The sequence below is a fragment of the Lampetra planeri genome, chromosome 37 (assembly GCF_965212315.1).
Source record: "Lampetra planeri chromosome 37, kcLamPlan1.2.h2, whole genome shotgun sequence".
Taxonomy (NCBI): Eukaryota; Metazoa; Chordata; class Hyperoartia; order Petromyzontiformes; family Petromyzontidae; genus Lampetra; species Lampetra planeri.
Genome location: NC_136143.1, coordinates 3,858,449 through 3,881,063, shown reverse-complemented (window position 1 = coordinate 3,881,063; position 22,615 = coordinate 3,858,449). Strand labels below are relative to the sequence as shown.

General features: G+C 48.6%; 2 protein-coding genes across 2 annotated transcripts; one reads left to right on the top strand and one right to left on the bottom strand.

The window, feature by feature from the left end:
- The first annotated feature begins 2,822 nt into the window (after window positions 1-2,822).
- C37H22orf39 (chromosome 37 C22orf39 homolog) lies at window positions 2,823-12,874 on the top strand. The gene is made up of 4 exons (XM_078611828.1): window positions 2,823-2,923; window positions 8,641-8,808; window positions 10,379-10,527; window positions 11,874-12,874. The coding sequence occupies exons 1-3, from the start codon at window positions 2,873-2,875 to the stop codon at window positions 10,505-10,507; spliced, it is 348 nt and encodes a 115-aa protein (XP_078467954.1). The 5' UTR covers window positions 2,823-2,872; the 3' UTR covers window positions 10,508-10,527; window positions 11,874-12,874.
- LOC144730947 (voltage-gated hydrogen channel 1-like) lies at window positions 12,408-22,615 on the bottom strand. The gene is made up of 4 exons (XM_078611827.1): window positions 22,219-22,615; window positions 21,566-21,670; window positions 17,063-17,297; window positions 12,408-13,484 (listed from the first exon to the last, which is right to left on the bottom strand). The coding sequence occupies exons 1-4, from the start codon at window positions 22,567-22,569 to the stop codon at window positions 13,294-13,296; spliced, it is 882 nt and encodes a 293-aa protein (XP_078467953.1). The 5' UTR covers window positions 22,570-22,615; the 3' UTR covers window positions 12,408-13,293.

Sequence of the window (22,615 nt, the reverse complement as noted above, 5' to 3'; positions counted from 1 at the left end):
TGTGGCCTGCGCTCTTTCAGCGGAGGAGGTACAGAACAACGACACCTCTCGTCGTAGCGATCAGCAGACCTCGACATTGGCATTACGTTCCTGAACATACTGCTGCCATTCGCAAGAACACAACAGTGTCCCCACGGAGTGTCTCTATGTGTACCTGTACCAACACCGCAGGCCCTGCAGCGCCAACAACCAACTCCATCGGAACCACGACCACAACTTCCGTCACTATCACCAGCAATACCACAACCATCCATCACAACTACCACCACCACCGCCGCACAACCTCCATCACAACTACCACCACACAACCCCCACCTCGCCTACCACTATCGGGAACTTTGGGGCCGTCCATAAATGACGTCAAACACATAGGGGGGGGGGGGGTCAGACATTTGTGACGATGTGTGACGAGGGGGGGGGGGGTGAGAAATGTGACGTTACATCAAAATGCGCAAATTTAAATAAATATAGACATGTTCTACTTGATTAAATAGACTTTTTAATAAATGTTTTCTCCTACAACATGAGAGTGCAGCGCCACATTAAATACGCACTACAATGACAATAGTTTAAAGCGATTTGAAGCATGTTTTATTTGGGGGGGGGGGGGGGGCAGAGCTTTGTGACGTCATATTTGAGGGGGGGGGTCTGACTTTTGTGACGCCGTGTGACGAGGGGGGGGGGGATTAAAAATCGTCCATAATCGCATGACGTCATTTATGGACGGCCCCTTGTTTTGAATCATTCCTCCCGTGTCCCCCATCTCTCGCGCCACGTGGCACCTGGGGGATAGGGGCGGGGGGCTGTTGCCGGTGCCCGCGGGGGTCTCGCGCCACGAGGAGTCCGCGGGACCCGGAGCCCATCGGGGGTCGCTCATTCGTGTGACAACAGCGCCACCTACAGCACCACCAGGCGACAAGCAGCGCACACAGCAAGCCGCACGCAGACTCGCAGAGCTCTGCAGCACACACAGCCCCGTGTCACACACAGCCTGTGTCACACACAGCCTGTGTCACACACAGCCTGTGTCATACACAGCCTGTGTGTCACACACAGCCCTGTGACACACACAGCCCCGTGTCACACACAGCTCCGTGTCACACAGCCCCTGCGTCACACACAGCCCCGCAGCACACACAGCCCCTGCGTCACACACAGCCCGTGTCGCACACAACCCCGTGTCAAACACAGCCCTGCAGCACACAGCCCTGCAGCACACAGCCCTGTAGCACACAGCCCCGCAGCACACAGCCAGCCCTGTGCAGGGAAACTCTCCGAGACGGCAGGGAGAGAGCGAGTGGAGTGGCATGGGGTGCTCCCATCCACTGATAAACGCGCAACGTTGGGTTAACGTTGGAGAAAGTTGAGTCAACTTGGAGCAACGTTAATCCGACGTCGCTTGTTTACTGGGGCTTATAACCACGAGTTATGAGCCGAAGGTAAAAAAAAAGATCTTTGTGAATTGTTAACTTTGATTTAACTCTGCCGTTCGTGTATCACGTAAAGTAAATTAACAAAATTCGAACTGAATTATAAAGCAGGGTGTGACTATAACAATGGAGATGTTTGGCGTCGAGTAATGAGAGACCCCCCCTACCCCTAAAGAAAAAATAAACCATCAACAGCCCACCGAGCCGACTTCCAATGAACACATTCCTGCGGAGGGAGCTGGTAGGAACGTTGGGTTGCTCGTTCAATGGCCAGGGTCAACGACGGCGTGGTGTATTCCGCAAATATGCCCGACTGTGAGGGCGGGCACAAGCCGGCGTGAGTAGGTTAAACGTTGAGTTTTATAAGTGCACCACGGGGTGACCAGCGCCTCCCCACCCAGCCCCACCCCTCCCACCCCCCACCCAGCCCCACCCCTCCCACCCCCCACCCAGCCCCACCCTCCCCTCCCCACCCTCCCCACCCAGCCCCTCCCCACCTTCCCCTCCCCACCCAGCCCCTCCCCACCCAGCCCCACCCCTCCCACCCCCCACCCAGCCCCACCCTCCCCTCCCCACCCTCCCCACCCAGCCCCTCCCCGCCCAGCCCCACTGCTCCCACCCCCCACCCAGCCCCACCCCTCCCACCCCCCACCCAGCACCACCCAGTCCCTCCCCACCCAGCCCCTCCCCACCCTCCCCACCCAGCCCCTCCCCACCCTCCTCTCTCCACCCAGCCCCACCCCTCCCATTTTTGGATTCACGACGGACGGACGGACACAATAATCCCCTGTGGACTGGTGGAACCAGGTGGTTCCTACCAACAAAAATGCCAACGTCGTCCTAACGTTAGCACAACGTTGGACCCCGACGTTAGAATTTTTTAGAAAGTTGATTCCCTGAGCTTGTGGCCAATTGGCGAATGAGACGGCTCTATTGATGATGATGATGATGTTGTTTTGACGGTGGTGCTGATATTTCTATTGATTATAATAATTATTTTAAGAATAATAATTGCTTATATATTCTAATATTATAGAATTGTATATAAAAAGTGAAATATACAATTATGTAATAATATATTATTTTTGATCATGCATTCTAATTAAATATTAATATATATGAATAATATGTTGTTATATTGTGATATTCTAATATAATAGTATTATAATATATTATATTAATATCGTATCATATATTTTAATAACAATATATTAATATAATATAATTACATGCAATTTCATGTTATTGTAACATTATACTATATATTATAACATATTACACAATATATGAATTTAGCATAAACATTACAATAACACAAAAATACTATATTATGTTATTATAACGTTATAATCTGTAATAACATGTAATAATAATAATTTAAAAATTCGCGTCTCTTGTTTCCCTGGGGGAGGGAGGGGTCACGTGACCGTGACGAGGCGGCAATGGCGGCGAGCAGCAGCAGCAGCGGAGACGTCGCGGCGTCGTCCTGGAGGGTGAGCTGCCCCCCTCAGCGCCTCTCGACCTCGACTCAAGGTCGCGGGGTCACCGCTAAGACGTCGTCATTAACCAGCATAGCCACGAATGTCCCCCGGCACGACGCAGCGAGGTTTAAAACGCTCCCGAGTTGCGACGCCGGCGATCGGAGGGCGTCTCGGCCTAGCGGTTGCGGTGCCAGGGACGGTGCCCCTCAGGGTCGTGAAACACACAAAACACACAAACAGCAGCAGTGGCGGCAGTGGCAGCAGCAGCAGTGCGCTGGTGAAGTTGTCTCGCGGTTTGGTGTGTGAATGTGGAGGCTTGAGGTGGCGGAGGTGGTGAGCGGCTCCAACCCGAGACCCGGCCCGGGCTCAACGAACGCGGCTCTAACACGAGACGCGATTCTGGTCTAACACGAGAACTATCTCAGCTCTAACTCGGGTCTAATACTATCCCTAACCCAGCTCTAACTCGGGTCTAATACTATCCCTAACCCAGCTCTAACTCGGGTCTAATACTATCCCTAACCCAGCTCTAACTCGGGTCTAATACTATCCCTAACTCAGCTCTAAGTCGGGTCTAATACTATCCCTAACCCAGCTCTAACTCGGGTCTAATACTATCCCTAACTCAGCTCTAACTTGGGTCTAATACTATCCCTAACCCAGCTCTAACTTGGGTCTAATACTATCCCTAACTCAGCTCTAACTTGGGTCTAATACTATCCCTAACTCAGCTCTAAGTCGGGTCTAATACTATCCCTAACTCAGCTCTTAAGTCGGGTCTAATACTATCCCTAACCCAGCTCTAAGTCGGGTCTAATACTATCCCTAACCCAGCTCTAAGTCGGGTCTAATACTATCCCTAACCCAGCTCTAACTCGGGTCTAATACTATCCCTAACTCAGCTCTAAGTCGGGTCTAATACTATCCCTAACCCAGCTCTAACTCGGGTCTAATACTATCCCTAACTCAGCTCTAAGTCGGGTCTAATACTATCCCTAACCCAGCTCTAACTCGGGTCTAATACTATCCCTAACTCAGCTCTAACTTGGGTCTAATACTATCCCTAACCCAGCTCTAACTTGGGTCTAATACTATCCCTAACTCAGCTCTAACTTGGGTCTAATACTATCCCTAACTCAGCTCTAAGTCGGGTCTAATACTATCCCTAACTCAGCTCTTAAGTCGGGTCTAATACTATCCCTAACCCAGCTCTAAGTCGGGTCTAATACTATCCCTAACCCAGCTCTAAGTCGGGTCTAATACTATCCCTAACCCAGCTCTAACTTGGGTCTAATACTATCCCTAACTCAGCTCTAAGTCGGGTCTAATACTATCCCTAACTCAGCTCTTAAGTCGGGTCTAATACTATCCCTAACCCAGCTCTAAGTCGGGTCTAATACTATCCCTAACCCAGCTCTAACTCGGGTCTAATACTATCCCTAACCCAGCTCTAACTCGGGTCTAATACTATCCCTAACCCAGCTCTAAGTCGGGTCTAATACTATCCCTAACTCAGCTCTAAGTCGGGTCTAATACTATCCCTAACTCAGCTCTAAGTCGGGTCTAATACTATCCCTAACCCAGCTCTAAGTCGGGTCTAATACTATCCCTAACCCAGCTCTAAGTCGGGTCTAATACTATCCCTAACTCAGCTCTAAGTCGGGTCTAATACTATCCCTAACCCAGCTCTAAGTCGGGTCTAATACTATCCCTAACCCAGCTCTAAGTCGGGTCTAATACTATCCCTAACTCAGCTCTAAGTCGGGTCTAATACTATCCCTAACTCAGCTCTTAAGTCGGGTCTAATACTATCCCTAACCCAGCTCTAAGTCGGGTCTAATACTATCCCTAACCCAGCTCTAAGTCGGGTCTAATACTATCCCTAACCCAGCTCTAACTCGGGTCTAATACTATCCCTAACCCAGCTCTAACTCGGGTCTAATACTATCCCTAACCCAGCTCTAAGTCGGGTCTAATACTATCCCTAACCCAGCTCTAAGTCGGGTCTAATACTATCCCTAACCCAGCTCTAAGTCGGGTCTAATACTATCCCTAACTCAGCTCTAAGTCGGGTCTAATACTATCCCTAACTCAGCTCTTAAGTCGGGTCTAATACTATCCCTAACCCAGCTCTAAGTCGGGTCTAATACTATCCCTAACCCAGCTCTAAGTCGGGTCTAATACTATCCCTAACTCAGCTCTTAAGTCGGGTCTAATACTATCCCTAACCCAGCTCTAAGTCGGGTCTAATACTATCCCTAACCCAGCTCTAAGTCGGGTCTAATACTATCCCTAACCCAGCTCTAAGTCGGGTCTAATACTATCCCTAACCCAGCTCTAAGTCGGGTCTAATACTATCCCTAACTCAGCTCTAAGTCGGGTCTAATACTATCCCTAACCCAGCTCTAAGTCGGGTCTAATACTATCCCTAACCCAGCTCTAAGTCGGGTCTAATACTATCCCTAACCCAGCTCTAAGTCGGGTCTAATACTATCCCTAACTCAGCTCTAAGTCGGGTCTAATACTATCCCTAACCCAGCTCTGAGTCGGGTCTAATACTATCCCTAACTCAGCTCTAAGTCGGGTCTAATACTATCCCTAACCCAGCTCTAAGTCGGGTCTAATACTATCCCTAACCCAGCTCTAAGTCGGGTCTAATACTATCTCTAACTCAGCTCTAAGTCGGGTCTAATACTATCCCTAACCCAGCTCTAACTCGGGTCTAATACTATCCCTAACCCAGCTCTAACTCGGGTCTAATACTATCCCTAACCCAGCTCTAACTCGGGTCTAATACTATCCCTAACCCAGCTTTAATTCGGGTCTAATACTATCCCTAACTCAGCTCTTAAGTCGGGTCTAATACTATCCCTAACCCAGCTCTAAGTCGGGTCTAATACTATCCCTAACCCAGCTCTAAGTCGGGTCTAATACTATCCCTAACTCGGCTCTAAGTCGGGTCTAATACTATCCCTAACCCAGCTCTAAGTCGGGTCTAATACTATCCCTAACTCAGCTCTAAGTCGGGTCTAATACTATCCCTAACCCAGCTCTAAGTCGGGTCTAATACTATCCCTAACCCAGCTCTAAGTCGGGTCTAATACTATCCCTAACTCAGCTCTAAGTCGGGTCTAATACTATCCCTAACCCAGCTCTAAGTCGGGTCTAATACTATCCCTAACTCAGCTCTAAGTCGGGTCTAATACTATCCCTAACCCAGCTCTAACTCGGGTCTAATACTATCCCTAGCCCAGCTCTAACTCGGGTCTAATACTATCCCTAGCCCAGCTCTAAGTCGGGTCTAATACTATCCCTAACCCAGCTCTAATTCGGGTCTAATACTATCCCTAACTCAGCTCTTAAGTCGGGTCTAATACTATCCCTAACCCAGCTCTAAGTCGGGTCTAATACTATCCCTAACTCAGCTCTAAGTCGGGTCTAATACTATCCCTAACCCAGCTCTAACTCGGGTCTAATACTATCCCTAGCCCAGCTCTAAGTCGGGTCTAATACTATCCCTAACCCAGCTCTAATTCGGGTCTAATACTATCCCTAACTCAGCTCTTAAGTCGGGTCTAATACTATCCCTAACCCAGCTCTAAGTCGGGTCTAATACTATCCCTAACTCAGCTCTAAGTCGGGTCTAATACTATCCCTAACCCAGCTCTAACTTGGGTCTAATACTATCCCTAACCCATCTCTAAGTCGGGTCTAATACTATCCCTAGCCCATCTCTAAGTCGGGTCTAATACTATCCCTAACCCAGCTCTAACTCGGGTCTAATACTATCCCTAGCCCATCTCTAAGTCGGGTCTAATACTATCCCTAACCCAGCTCTAATTCGGGTCTAATACTATCCCTAACTCAGTTCTTAAGTCGGGTCTAATACTATCCCTAACTCAGCTCTAAGTCGGGTCTAATACTATCCCTAACCCAGCTCTAATTCGGGTCTAATACTATCCCTAACTCAGCTCTTAAGTCGGGTCTTAATACTATCCCTAACCCAGCTCTAAGTCGGGTCTAATACTATCCCTAACCCAGCTCTAATTCGGGTCTAATACTATCCCTAACCCAGCTCTAAGTCGTGTCTAATACTATCCCTAACTCAGCTCTAACTCGGGTCTAATACTATCCCTAACCCAGCTCTAAGTCGGGTCTAATACTATCCCTAACTCAGCTCTAAGTCGGGTCTAATACTATCCCTAACCCAGCTCTAAGTGTTGTCTAATACTATCCCTAACCCAGCTCTAATTCGGGTCTGATACTATCCCTAACTCAGCGCTTAAGTTGGGTCTAATACTATCCCTAACTCAGCTCTTAAGTCGGGTCTAATACTATCCCTAACCCAGCTCTAAGTCGGGTCTAATACTATCCCTAACCCAGCTCTAATTCGGGTCTAATACTATCCCTAACCCAGCTCTAATTCGGGTCTAATACTATCCCTAATCCAGCTCTAATTCGGGTCTAATACTATCCCTAACTCAGCTCTTAAGTCGGGTCTAATACTATCCCTAACTCAGCTCTTAAGTCGGGTCTAATACTATCCCTAACTCAGCTCTTAAGTCGGGTCTAATACTATCCCTAACTCAGCTCTTAAGTCGGGTCTAATACTATCCCTAACCCAGCTCTAAGTCGGGTCTAATACTATCCCTAACCCAGCTCTAATTCGGGTCTAATACTATCCCTAACCCAGCTCTAATTCGGGTCTAATACTATCCCTAATCCAGCTCTAATTCGGGTCTAATACTATCCCTAACTCAGCTCTTAAGTCGGGTCTAATACTATCCCTAACTCAGCTCTTAAGTCGGGTCTAATACTATCCCTAACTCAGCTCTTAAGTCGGGTCTAATACTATCCCTAACCCAGCTCTAAGTCGGGTCTAATACTATCCCTAACCCAGCTCTAAGTCGGGTCTAATACTATCCCTAACCCAGCTCTAATTCGGGTCTAATACTATCCCTAACCCAGCTCTAAGTCGGGTCTAATACTATCCCTAACCCAGCTCTAACTTGGTGTCTAATACTATCCCTATCTCAGCTCTAACTTGGGTCTAATACTATCCCTAACCCAGCTCTAACTTGGGTCTAATACTATCCCTAATTCAGCTCTAAGTCGGGTCTAATACTATCCCTAACCCAGCTCTAACTTGGGTCTAATACTATCCCTATCTCAGCTCTAACTTGGTGTCTAATACTATCCCTAACCCAGCTCTAACTCGGGTCTAATACTATCCCTAACCCAGTTCTAACTCGGGTCTAACACTATACTCTTAGGTTTTTTCGGCAAAGTCACGTAGGTAAAAAATAAATAACAATAAAAATAATAGAAATTTAATAATAAATCACGACGTTTAGGAGGCAACACAAACTTCCGTCTTCTAATACTATCCTGGTCTAATACTATCCCTAACCCAGCTCTATCTCGGGTCTAACTCGAGACCTAACCCAGATCTAACTGCACTTAACCCATGTCTGACTTTGAACGTAACCTGGTTTGTAACCAGGCCCCTAACACCGTGACCTGAACCCAGCCTTAACCGTCGTCTCTAACCCAGCCTTTAATTGAAACCTCAGACCGCGGACTTAACTCAGACCAAACCCCGTTTACTTATAAACGTAAAAACCAAAGCCAGACATATAAACCCTGCAACTTAACACCGCCCCCCTAACGACGTCTTAATCAAAGTCGCACTCGTGACCCCCCTTCCCTTCCCACGTCTTCGTTCGCAGCCGCCGCGCAGCTGCGATGTGTACCGGGCCGAGCTGAGACTCTGCAGGAGCCTGAGCAACAGGTTCCACCACGTGTACACGTACGGGGAGAAGCCGGACTGCAGTCCCTGGGGACGAGACCTGGACCTGTGTCGTGAGTGGGAGAGGACGGGCAACGAGCTGGCCAAGGCAGGGCCGCATTGTGTGTGTCCTGTGTTTGACCTTTGTGTGTGTCTCATTAGTTAGTGGTCAGTGTGCGTGTGACCCATGTGTGTGTCTCCTGTGTGTTTTTTTCCGTGGGTGTTTTGTTTGTTCCTATGGCCTGCATGTGTGTGCTATGTTTGTGTGGCCCGTTTGTGTCTTGTATGTGTGTGTCTCCTGTATTTGCCCCGTGTGTCTCAGTTCCAAGTGTATGTTCCGTGTGAATGTGTCCTATGTTTGTGTGCGTCTTGTGTCTGTGTCCTGTGTGTGGGTTTGGAGCGTGTGTGACCATGGGAGAACTTCAGCTCGTAGTAAATAGATCCTGGCTGATGATAAAGAAATACAACTGACAGTAACATGTTTCACAATGCAGCAGGTATCCAGCGTTTACAAAATAATCAATGAATCATAATGATGTCTCATTTAGAAAAAGTATAGTCAACCCTTTTCGGCCACATCTGAATCGTGGTCATGCTTGTTGGGGTTGTGTATGTGACGTTTGTTAAAACCAGCCTAAGCATGCGGTCAGCTTGCACTAGAACTGTAAATTGCGCGAGTTTAGTTAATAATTTACAGAAGGTTTCTGCAAGGAATACACCCCCGGTTTTTTGTAAACCATCTGTGTAGTTGGGTTAGTTTTAGTGTGAAAATAACACCTGTGCTGAAAATAAGCAGTATTCTTATGGAAGTGGGTTTCGTAGGTAGTGGGGTCTCCTCAGATGGTTACTCATTCGTAATTTGTCATCTCGAAAGTTTCCAATCAGGTGACACGCACATCCGCCGTCAGTTGTTCAGACTCCACAATCACAGCTTTCGTTCATTATGCGGCCGTAACGTAACAAACATGTCGGAGCACAGAAATCCAGAGGAGGAAAATGTGATGACTTGAATCGGTTACCGGAGCCAGGGAAGAAGAGATGGGAAGCAATGAAGGGGTTCTAAAGGCATTGGGTGGAAGAGGAATGTTTTGAAGAGTGACTTAAAAGCACACAGAGAGAGGGGACAAGTAGACAGATTTGCCTGGGTAGAGAGTTTCAGATGGTTGAGGGGCAGCGTAGTTACTAAACGAATGGCCACCACCAACATAATTCACCGCGACAGAGGGTGAGATGTTTGAATTGTGTGCCACCCTGCGAGAGTGAGGTACATGTGGTGATGTCATCCCTCCTGGTGTCAACATCCTATCGTTAACTTTATTTGCAAGCAGACACAAAAGCCTTTTTGAAAGGGGGGGAGTGGCGTGCAAAGTTCGATACAAAATATCTCGCTGTGTAAAATTTAACTCTCCCACCATAAAATCGAAGGAAATGAAAAAAAGGCATGGTTTATTAGAAACGTAAAATGTATGAGGGAAAAAAGACACACTTCAAGATAAATAGCAAAATTGAGTGCTCTATAGGTATGTAATGATTAACTGCCCTTACCCCAGCGATTCGATGAATTGTAACAATCTGGAGGTGTGGATTTTCTCAAGAATCAATTTTGTGTTTTCGTGCCAGTGTGCTCTAACCGAGCTGTTTGCGATTGCGTGGTGTCCCCTGTGCCGTCGCGTCATTAGGAGGCGTTGCGGGCAAATGAACGGAACCGCGTTGCCGAGCAGCACAAACACCCGCCTGTGTGGAAGCTGCGGAGCAGACCTCCCGTGGATTGGCATCTCCCGCTGGCCGATGAGGCTGCCGGAAAGTAGACCAGCAGTGGCAGACCACGGTAAGCTGTGGGACTCAAGTTCAAATGTATTTGGTTTAACCACCTAGGAATTCAAGAGACATTGATCGCCTAATGTGCAAGAGCTGCCTGGGTCACTTAATTTACAAACGGGGGCGGACTGATCACAATTGCCCATTGTGGCACTTGGGTCTTGACTTGGGACAAATAGCCAGCTTGCCATGGACTGTAATGTCAAATCCACTTGAGTTGGAAACTAGACACAATTCAACTCGAGTTAACCGTCTCATGGAAACAAGGTAACGTGAAATATATTACGACGGGACTTTAAACTCGACTCAACTTGAGCTGACTGTCCCATGGAAACCAGATTTTAATAAAATGGGTTCCGTATGAAGGTAGTCTCAAGCCAAGTTTAGTTTTTCAGTTGTGTTTATTCTCATTTTACATATTACTTGGTTTGAAATAACTTTCTTACTGATAGTGTTGTTGCCCCCTGGTCTGTGTGGGGTTTCTCCGGGTGCTCCGGCTCTTCCCACGTACAATAAACACACTCAGTAATTGCCTAAAAAACGTCTTCAAATAAAAATCCAATGCAGCGGCAGGACCCTTCTGAAAAAGAGTAAATGCAACTCAAGCGTGGCTCTCTTGGGTAAATAAATAATGTTTTATTTTTGCAGTAGGTGTTTCCAACGCACAGTTTCGTTAACCACACAAGATTGCCACCTGCAGGACCTGTTGAGGATTTGCAGAATCAGAATCCAAATCTCTATTTAGACTGGAGGAATCTGGTGAGCTGTGCAGCTCTATTTCACAGATGTCCAGTGAATACATTACTCCAGCAGAACACTTTGCTCGCCTGCTGGGCGTGTAACAATTCATCCCCGCCACGACTCGATGACTGGTCATGATTTTGAGTTGCCGTTTTGATTTAAGAAGCCTTCGTTTCCATTATTTTTTCCGTCCTTTTTTGTACCGCTCTAATTTTTAATAGTAATTTTAAAACATTAATGCAAGCATATAATATTCATACAATTTGCATAAATCATATGAAATTCCCACACGCGTGGTTCTATGCGTGATTTATAAATTGTGATTTGGTTCAAGAATCTTTTAAAAAAATATTTGTGCTGCCGTTTGTATTATTCATTATTTGTATTTGGTCTCATTCATACATCCCTCGTTCACTTCAGTAGCTTAAATTTAAGATAAACATATAGTTTGAATATAATTTGCATATCTCGTAAATAATCGATTCCTACAAACACGATTCGATGTGGACATCGTACGCATAAAAAACAACGTTAATGATTCGTCGCATGCCTAGAACGTTCGTTTCAGCGTTTTGGTCTTTGGTTTTGTAAATGTTGTGGGGTTTGGTTTTGTAGATGCTGCGTGGCTGGGGTGACGTGCCAAGGACTTGGGAGGCTGCGCGTCTCTTCTGCTGGTCTCCCCGCTGCTGTGCATTGTACGTCCCTGTACATTGTAACAAAACTCCGGTTGTACAGCTGTGACAGTGGCACTTAAGTCTACAGAACATGCACTTTCGGCAGTGTTTCCCGTGGTGGCTACCTCTCGCGCGTCATCAATGTTGCCGTCCGGTGTTGGGTGGTTGAAACGCCCGTTGTCCACTTTTCCATTTTGGTGTCACCAAATTTTCACAGTAAGGGAAATCTATTGCAGCATTGCCCAGAGTCTGTCTGCCTATGAACATGCAATCGCCTCCATAAAAGTTTTATACGGTGAAATATTCTACTGCCGGATGGGTGGCCTGGATCAACACAGGGTGCTTACGTAGCTGAGTAGGTCGAAGCCCCGTGTGTGGATAACTGGCTGGGTACTCGTGCATCTGTGTGATTAGTCGGCTGGTTCATTGGTCTGGTCGGCTGGTTCATTGGTCTGGTCGGCTGTTGGAGTGAGTGGCTGGGTGACTTGGCTGATTTAGTGAGTGGCTCGTCCCTCTTTTGAGAGGGTGCTTCTCCGCGTGGGTGTGCACGGGCACTGGCGAGTCCACGCTCTCCACGCTCGCGTGATGATTCACACTCTCCGCCGCCTGTTGATGCTGTTGCGTCTTGAGCCGGGCCAGCTCCTCCTCCTAAACACAGCAGGGGCAGAGCGAGAACCACAGTGGCTAGAGGAGTGGCGTAGCTGTCGACCATCGAGTGTGCGGACAATGCAACTGCACAAAAGACCCACGGGGCGAAACAGCAGAGGCGCCGGGCTCGGAAGAGATGGGGGTGAAAATGGGCTGGGACACCACATTTCGTTTCTTGCACCAGGACCCTTGCCAATGACGCTACGCCAGTGCTGGCATGGCGCACACAAACTGCGTCTGGGAGTTTGTCGGTAAAATGTTTCGAATGTGAGCACAATAAATTATCAAAACTGATATGCTCTCTTGAGTAATGTTGTAGTTTGTTGCATTTAGACCTGTTACTGTATACACAGGGTAGAATGTAACCTACTTGTTCCACACGGTACCGATCTTAGTTTTAATGACAGAAGTTATTTTATGCTTGAATGGGCATTTAACTGATGCTCAATGCTCATTCAAGCAGGTAGACTGTGGCTGTGGAGATTCACAAATTTCCTAATTGGGAAATGCACAGCAATCTTCGATCCCCAACTGGGAAAACTTCTGAATAAAGAGTGTTGCCACTCAGTGAGGCTTTCCTGGGTCAAACAGCCCAAATAAAATAATAATATTTACCAGAGAGGAAGGAGTTTAAGACGTTTATCCATCCTCGTCGTAAGCCACCAAGTGACAACTGATAGAAAAGAAAACCACCGAGTTTATTACAGTCTTGATTATTGATAGGTCCCTGTAATCTGTGGTAATAATGAACCGTGGTGACGGTGGAACTGCCAGTGTGATCCGCGACTTGCCTGCTTGGCGCACTGCTCCTTGAGCTGCGTCACCTTGTCCTCCAGCGCCGCGTTCTCCTTCTTGAGCTTGCGCACTTTCCGCTGCGCCTGGATCTTCACCGACATCACGATGCCTGTCACCCCGGCACGTCGCGCACAAACACACGCACGCGCGCGTGTTTTAGGGAATTTAGGTCCCGCTCGCACCCGCTAGATTTGGCCAGCGGTTGGCAGGCATTAGCAGTAGACGTGGACGTGTTTGTGCGCAAGTCCCTGTTGGTGCGCACCTCGTGCTCTCTTTTAGCCCCCCCCCCCCAATACGTTCCATTCATTGGCTACCACATTCTGATAAGCTCCCCCCCTCTCCTCCCCCTTAACTTGTATTTAAGAACTTGCATCTTGGAATCCCTGCCTCACTTGATACAGCAAATCTGGCTGTGACGGTCCCACCTGATGACGGAGACTTGTGTTGCCTCCGAAACGTCGTGATTTTTTTTTTTCATTTTTTACCTACGTGACTTTACCGAAAAAACTAAAGAGTATGAATCCTTGCAGTCACGAAAGCTTCAAATCTAGAATTAGGCGTTAGCAGTGTAACGGTGCGATTCAAGAAGTGTTTTCTTTCTCTCTCATATTGTTCCGTGAGTTTGGTTTTGTACTTAATTGACAAATGGATTTGTTGGTGGCGGTGACACTGTGGAATTTAATTTGGTCTCTGCTAAAGCATGCGAGTCGACAGGGCTTCATAATACAGACATGCCAATTGAATTCCTCTAATTGGAAATAAATGGAACAGCTGGACCTTTGCCAGCTACTTTGGAGAACAATCAGCAGGGTGAATGCACAGTGGTCGAAATGAGAATGTAGATGTTCTGGTATGAAACCTATTCGTCCTGCAGTTCATGTTTACTCCCATTTCCCCTCTGCAGAAATATCGTAGCATGGTGGGGGCATAGAAACCGTTCTTAACAGAACCGGTACGGTACGCGTTTTTGGTGTTCCCTGAAGGGCCCGAATGGCGTATCATCGTATACCGGCCGATTTCTACTGCGCGTGCATATAATGTTCGATTCAAACGACATGGATCAGATACCAGATATATATTTACTATACAATGTGTATGGATGAGCGGTGGTGCAGCAGTTAGCATGCTGTGTTATGAACCCTTCGTCCTGAGTTCAATTCCAGGCTGCAGCTAACATCGGTGGTGGCCCTGAACCCCCGACCCACCTTCACCATACCAACACGGTGGTAAAGACTAGGCAACTAATGATACACCGATTCCTTAATTCGATATATGCATAGGGTCATGCTTGTCAGAATCCATTACTTTTGATTGGCATGTGTTGTATGTAATGGGTTCTGATGACCCCTGCAGGCCCTGTGGGCACTGCACGCTCGCCACTCCGCCGCAAATAGGAATCGATCCTCGAATCGTGAACCTCGAATCGTGACCCCAAATCGGACAATTAATAAAAATAATCATGCTCGCATTTAGATTGCACTCATAGAATAATTAAATGTCTCGGAGCCCAGTTTGTTTAGCCTAGAGGACCCTCTATTGGCAGCTTGCCTCTGGGGGGGGGAGGGGGTTTTGATGGAGGGTGACTTCTAAACACACATCAGTGTTCCATGTTGCGTGCGCGTGGTGTCTGTGTGAATGGCGCAGTGGTTGACGCACCATGCTTGTATTTTATATATCTCATCGGTCGCACAGCTTTCTCGGTGTGCATATTCTCAGCAGTACAGGCAGTCCCCGGGCTACGGAAGGGTTAGATTCCCGAGAACGATCCGTAACCAGAATTTTCCGTATGTCAGAAACTGAACAAATTTCCCCCAAAATCAAGATTAAATCCCATAGCAGGAAGTAATTGTACCTCCCTATCCTTTTATCTCTACTATATAGTGCTGTCGTCTGTTTTCAACCACTATCTGTACCGTATCGCTGTACATATGCTCTGCACTTCCTATGCTTCTTTCATTTCATCAAATATCTACCCTAACACTACTCATAATTAAACTAACAGGACATATACTGTATCTGATTGTTTATGAATACCACAAAACATTTTAACAATAATTGTTAACAGAAAGTCGTCACTTCCGAATGTTCATTTACCGTGCATTCGGCTAGGCCTAGACTTCTCCGATCGCTGTTGGCTGAGACCATACGCAATCGAAGCGTAATTGTGTTAAATAAAGTACATATGTAGTGACGTAAATGGTGTCACCAGGGTGTTCGCACCAGCTACTGTTACAGGAGTGCGTCTGGAGCCTCTCTAGCACCAGAGTAAGTGCGGCATGTCAGCCAGCCCCAAGGGGGCATAGTCCTGGTGATGGCCTGAGAGAGATGGCAAGTGAGGACGTGGTAGCCTGAGTGGGACACGTGATGCTCGGTCAGGATCCTTTGGGAAAGGTCTCGAAGGGGGCGTGGCCGAAGGCGGAGCGAGGCCACGCCCAGGGGCATCAAGGGGCAGTCCCGAGAGCGTTCTTGGCTCGTCTGTGGACTCAAGCCGGGGTCCCGCGTCTCGTCGTCTCCGGGTCTTCGTCTCGAGTTAACTCGCTACTCACATAGCCACATCACCTACTATAGAACCCGAGTTACCTTCAGTGTTACCCGCTAGGGAAGTTGTTAAATAAAAATGTTGCCTCCCAGTCCAGAGTGTTGAACACGACACATACAGTAAGTAACTCGTGGAATAAACTTAAAATTAAGAAAACTAGCAATAGAAACATGGGATAAAAGATAGTTCTAAAAGTAGAAAGCAAACAATTATGTAATGCTACAAAAGGAAAAGAATTACTTAACGCTCGTGAAGCTCCGGTTCGGTCAAAGCGGCGCTTTGTTGGAGCGAGGCGTAAGGTGTGACGCTTACGCCTTGCTCCGCGGTATTCATCCACAACCTCACCGCGCTGCACTGTTTGTGCTTACGTAACGAACGCGAACATTTACACATTTAAAATTATATATATATATATTTATGGGAGCATTTCCATAAAGTAGGATTTCCGTAAGTCGGGGCTTCCACAACCCGGGCTCTAATGGTTTAATACAAGAAAGCTCTGGACTGGTTTCGACATTCAGTATCTCATCAGAGTTAGGCTTACTTAAGAGCTTTTACAGGTAGGAACAACAGTTCCACACTACCCACCAGGGATTATTTGTCTGTCGTGCATAGCCCTTCCCAAACATGTACGCTCCCGGATTGGTTGAAGTGCGTCACGTGACCGCGAGCTTTCTGTCGTGCACGAATGCGCTGTCCAACCAAGTTCCTACCTGCCCACTCCGAAGGAACGTGTTTTATAGATTCACTGAAGCAGAAACTTTATACACAGTCATATTTGTAGTTCCATGTGTTTATATGAAGCAGAGGTGTGGAGAGTCGTAGCACAGTGTTTTGTGCACTTCACTATGAACCTGTCGACCGGAGTTCAATTCCCAGCCACTACTAACATCAGGGGGCGAATGATATCTGAACTTGCTGTGGGCCTCCTCTATGTCACCTGGGCCTTAAACAAGCACCTGGCGCGGTGCGTAAACAGCACTTGGGGACACAAAGTCGTCCGGGTGCATCTTGCGCCGTGCCACAGCCTTGATAGCTGCTCGCCAACAGCACTCACCGCAGACAGCCTGCTAAGGCTATGGGTGGTGTCTGCTCTTGCAATTATCTCCGGCAACCACGACGGCCCCGCGACGCAACTCGGCGCTCACCGTTGAGCACTCGGGCGAGGCGCCACAGCCGCAGCAGCACCAGTAGGCCCGCAGCGTCGAAGGCGTCCCGGCGCGACGCGTAGGCGATGTCGAGCACGAAGGAGAGGCACACGACGAAGGTGTCGAACACCTCGAGGCGCGAGCGCGTGAACGCCACGATGCCGAACGCAAAGACGTGTGCCAGCCGCTCCAGCACGAAGAACGTCAGCACGGCCAGCGACAGGAAGTTGAAGACCTGGTGTGAGGCGGGTTGTGCACGGAGGGACAGGAATTGAATATGGATCAGAGGAGAGGGGTCTCACCCGAGGCGATTTGGGGCGACTGCAGAAGATCAGAATCTTTATTTAGACTGGAGGAATCCGATGAGGTATAAAGCTCTTTTTTTTCACAGATGTCCAGTATGGGTGCGTCAGATACTTCGGTGAAGGTGGTGTTAACCATCTCGCGTTCGCTTGAGATGTCGTTATAACGACCGTTTGCAAATTAACCACAGGAATTGATTACAAACCTGAATGGAGGCTGCAAAATTGGGCTGAAAATAAATATTCAAGACAACACGTGATGCTCATTGATTTTTCTAAATATTTATTTTCCCCCTCTGGAATTAAACAACACATTCATTACTGTTTTTCCCAAACATCTTGATTTCCCCTGATCACATTGACACTGGTACTTCTTGGTTATTAACAAGCGATTCTCGTCCTGTTTGCACACACATGAAATCATAACGGGTGGAAAGATAATTGCAAGACCCATTTTCAGCTTTAATCGAATTCTCATTGAAAAACCTAATTACAGTCGCTGTTGTTTTTCCGATAAAAGCTGGAGAAGGAATGTTTCCCTGAAGTCGGTGACCTGCAGGCCGTTGCACCCATCATCGCCGCGCGAATTAGCGGGCGCCAATCACGAGTCCGGCGATCGTAACGAGCCCAGGGGACGACAGACGGCGGCGCGTTTCCGAGAGGTCGAACGGAGAAGGTCACGGGCGCGAGCGAACACCGGCCCTGTGTTCTCTTGTCGCAAACTCCTCATTCACTGGGCCACCGTTCAAGACTGATGTTGGTGTGAACAGTACCTTTTAAAATGTGCCTTCCCTGAATAATTAAATTGTCTTCCCAAAAACACAATTGCAATGGGCAAATTTCGCACAAAAAAAACCCAATAACCATGACCACCACTGTTCAGGTGTGGCAGAGAAGTGTTGACTATAAGTGTGCTGAATTTGGCGAGACAACCTTATGATTCATTGCTGCGAACGCTGGGTAACTGCTGCAGAGTGAGAAACTTCACCGCGATCTTCGCTTGGCCATCACCCACCGTGATCTATCCACCGCTGCACGAGGGCCTCCCCAATTCGTCGCCATCCTTCACGGTCACGCGATGCAACAGTCGATCTCGCGTGAGATGATTTTGCAATGCCGTCACCCCTCCCGTTTGGTTGACCCTGGTCATCATCTCTTCTGTCAATGAGTTCTAATACAACTAGTATAGTAACCGTTGCACATATATATTAATAATAAAAATGCATACCTCTTATTGTGAGCCTACTCCACCGTCCGCAGATATTTCTAGACTCTTGTTCTCTTCCCCCAGTCTGACAAGTAGAGTGGATTGATACCCCCCCCCCCCCTCTGCTCCCAGGAGGACCACAGAGCCACCAGCAAGGGGACCCGAGGGGACGGGGGGCCCGGGTTGGCCGGGTTTGGGTGCGTGCGTGGCCGCACAATACCGGGTCACCTATTGATCGACCTCCACACTGAATGGAGCGAGCGAGCCCAGCGTCGATTCAATCGACCTCCCCGCCCCCCCACTTTACCGCATATGCATGGCACTGTTCAGAGAAAAATCAGTACAATGTAAGTGTCAATCCACTGCTGAATGAGACCTTGCCCATGCCCTGTTAGCCACGTGGGTTGTTTGACTACTTGAGCATGTGGACCATTGTGAGTTGGTGAAGGCGTGGAAGCATAGATAATATCGATGGAGCGTAGTAGAAAACAACAATTGATTTTCAACATTGTCCTCTGCTTGCAACCTAGGCTCGTGTTATGCGTGGTGATGCCATGCATGGGGGAGTGAGTGAGTGTTGTTTTGACCTGCAGTGTGGTGAGTGAGTGTGTCAGTGAGTGTTGTTTTGACCTGCAGTGTGGCGAGTGAGTGGTTGAGTGAGTGTTGTTTTGACCTGCAGTGTGGTGAGTGAGTGGTTGAGTGTTGTTTTGACTTGCAGTGTGGCGAGTGAGTGAGTGGTTGAGTAAGTGTTGTTTAGACCTGCAGTGTGGTGAGTGAGTGGTTGAGTGAGTGTTTTGACCTGCAGTGTGGTGGTGGTGAACACAGTATGGTTGAGACTAAACAGTCCAAGTCCTCAACATGGGTGGAGGAATCATTGAGTGAAGTTCACGGGCAAAATAACCGTGGTCGTAGCGATAGGATGAAAGTTAGTTCAAACATCGAGGTCTGAGTGGCAAAAAAACATGATACTACAGTTTCTAATTGATATGTTAAGTCACTGTCGTGTCGGCATGTATTGTGATTGGTGTGCAGTACATTACATGCAGATATTAATGTAATAATGCCAATGAATTACCCAGAAAATCATCGTTGAGGAGGGACTTCCTACACTCGGATGTTTGAACAATTCCATGAATGAGCGTTTGGCTCTCAAACACAAATATTCCTCTTATAGCCTTTTACAGACTGTTGGGGCAAGTGCTGTGAGCGACCATCTGATATGTACTGACTGACACAAAGACAAAGATCCCCGTATAGCCTTTACAGACTGTAGGGGCAAGTGCTGTTAGCGAGCACCTATAAAGGCCGGAACGGTACACGAGGAGGTGGGTGGCCAGCACCACGCCCGACCGCATTTGTCTCCCCAGTGGCGATGTTTACACAACGCACCAGGTACTCATTTGAGGCTGAGTCGACCTAGGGGAGGCCCAAGACCGGTTCAGATAATCGTCACCGGTGGTGCCCATGAGCTGGAATCGAACCCGAGATGCTGGGTTCGTGGCGCAGCGTAGCGCTAACCGCTACACCACCTCTCACACACAACCGCCATTCGCCACTAGGTGGCAGTGACGTCACCACGACGCTTGTGCCAGGCTATGTGCACGTTGAGGCCACGTGAAGTGTCGAACGCCCGCTGGCAGGAGGTCACGGGGCACACCCAGGTGCCACGGGTCGACTGACTCAGATGACCGAGATGACTGGCTGATGCACCACCTGTGCCCCCTAGTGTGACAACTTGCTGTGCTTTAGCCACCCGTCGCTCCGCTCGTTGTTGTGAGCGTCGCTCCTCCGCCCTCCGTTGTTGTTGGAGGGCGACTGCCTCCAACTGCCCAGTAGCGTCCTTCACGAGACTCCTCCACAGAGGCCGATCTTGACACCGCTGGTACCGGTCATCGGCAAGTCCACTCAGCTCCATATCCTCCTGTACCACATCACTCAATCTCTTCTCTAGCCTGTGCTGCGCCCGTTTAGCTCCCTCGATCCGACCGAACAAAAGCTGTTTGGGCATGCGGAGGCTGGGCATGCAGTGAATGGGCATGCGGGCTACATGGCCCAGCCAACGCAGCCTTGCCTGCCGGAGGTGCTCACCGATGGGACTTTGTCCAGATCTTTCGAGGATTTGTGAGCTCCTCACACAATCCAGCCTGGTTAAACCCACGATTGATCGTAGGCAGGCCAGCCTAAATGTTTCTAACCAGCGAAGATGTTCCATTAGGGGGGTTCATGTTTCGCAAGCGTAGAGAAGGGAGGAGGAAATGACTGTGGTCGAGAAGACAAGAAAGCTTCGTGCGTAGCGAAAGACCAGGTAGCTTCCACACAGCGTTACGCAACCGATGAAAAGATGACACACAGACGCGCACACACTACTAAAAAGTAACACCCTCCTCGCACGCACCGACACGCATCGACGCACACTGCCACGAATGGCACACACCCACCGATACACCGACACACGCACACGAGGACACGCAAGGGTGCCCCAATCGTGGGCGAATGGAAAAATCGAACCCTGTACTCTGCATAGACATTGACGCGGAGCTCCATGGGGAACAGGGTGGGATGGGGATGTGATGGGTGCAGCATAGGTGATGGGGGTTTGAGTGGTGTGGAGGTGATGGAGATCACACGTGCACACTGACACTCGAACACAAACTGTCACATTGACACACCGACACATCACACACTGTCACACGCGCATCGCATACACTGACACATCACACTGACACACCGATAGTGCCTTATTTTGTCACAGAGCAGCAGAGGTGATGGTGGGCTATGATGTGTGATGGCGTGGAGGTGATGCAAGGTTGATGGAGAGTGGGGTGTCAGTAATGAGGCTGAAGGGAGTGATGTGGCTATTGGTTGAGGGGGTAGATAGAGAAGAGAGTATGGATGTAATCGGCTGCAATGTGGATGGTGGGTGATAATCATGAGTGGTGATGGTGGTGACGTGGCTGAGGATGATGATGATGAAGGATGTTCGCGTGTGCTGACCTCGTGCACGACGTCGGCCTGCGGGAAGGTGATGATGGAGAGGTCGAGGAGCAACTCTGCCAGCACGAAGAGCGCTTCCAGCAACACCAGGATGACCACCAGCACCTACATGGGGACACGGGGACAGAGGGGGGGCGGGCACGCGGATTAGGGCATCAGAACACGGGACATTGGAGAGCGGGAAGCATCCATGGAGGGGCACGGAAGTGGGGAAGGTTTGTATAGGGGTGCAGAATTAGGGTTTAGGTGGTAGTGGCAAGGTTAGAGATCGTGTTCGAGTTATAGGTAGGGCTATGGCGAGGTTTTTAGCTTCATAGGGATGGTTATAGGTGGGGTTGGTGTTAGAGGTTCGGGTGAGGGTTTCAGAGTGAAGGTTACATGATTTGGGGTTAACATGAGGATTATAGGTATGGTTATCGATGGGATTTGGGCTCGGGGCTATAAGTTTGGTGAGGGTTATAGGGTTATGGGTGAGGGTTATAGGTGGGATTAGGGTTATGTTTACAGGGGTTAGGGTGAACGTTACAGAGGAATTGTTGCAGCAAAGCGGAGTCATGCAGCCAGGTGAGAGCCCTCGTGTCAACCAGCATCCACATCACCTTGGGCCTCCATCGATATGGTCATCAACATTCATTGTCATCACCTGAACTCACCTGAAAAGTGCTGGTGCTGAGCAGGGACTTGAGGGAGTCTCGGTATCCCAAAGGCCCCTGAAGTTCGTCCCCTTTGACGGGGCTCAGCACCTGGATCACATCTTCGTCCTCATCCTCCGTCTTCATCTCCAACTCTTCCACCGAGGCGATCTGGAAAATATGCATCTCCCACTCCTCCCTCTCTCCTCTTTCTCTCTCTCGCCTCTTCCTCTCCCTTGCGTTCCGTCTCTCTCTCTCTCCGTGTCTCTTGCTCTGCCGTCTCTCTCTTGTCCGTCTCTGGATGATCTCCCGACTCCTGGTGTGCCCCCTCTCTCTCTCTGGAGTCAGCGATGCTGCCTCAGTGCTCCACATGCAGCGAAGTGGATTGAATCCGAATAGAGACGCGGGCAGTTTTGTA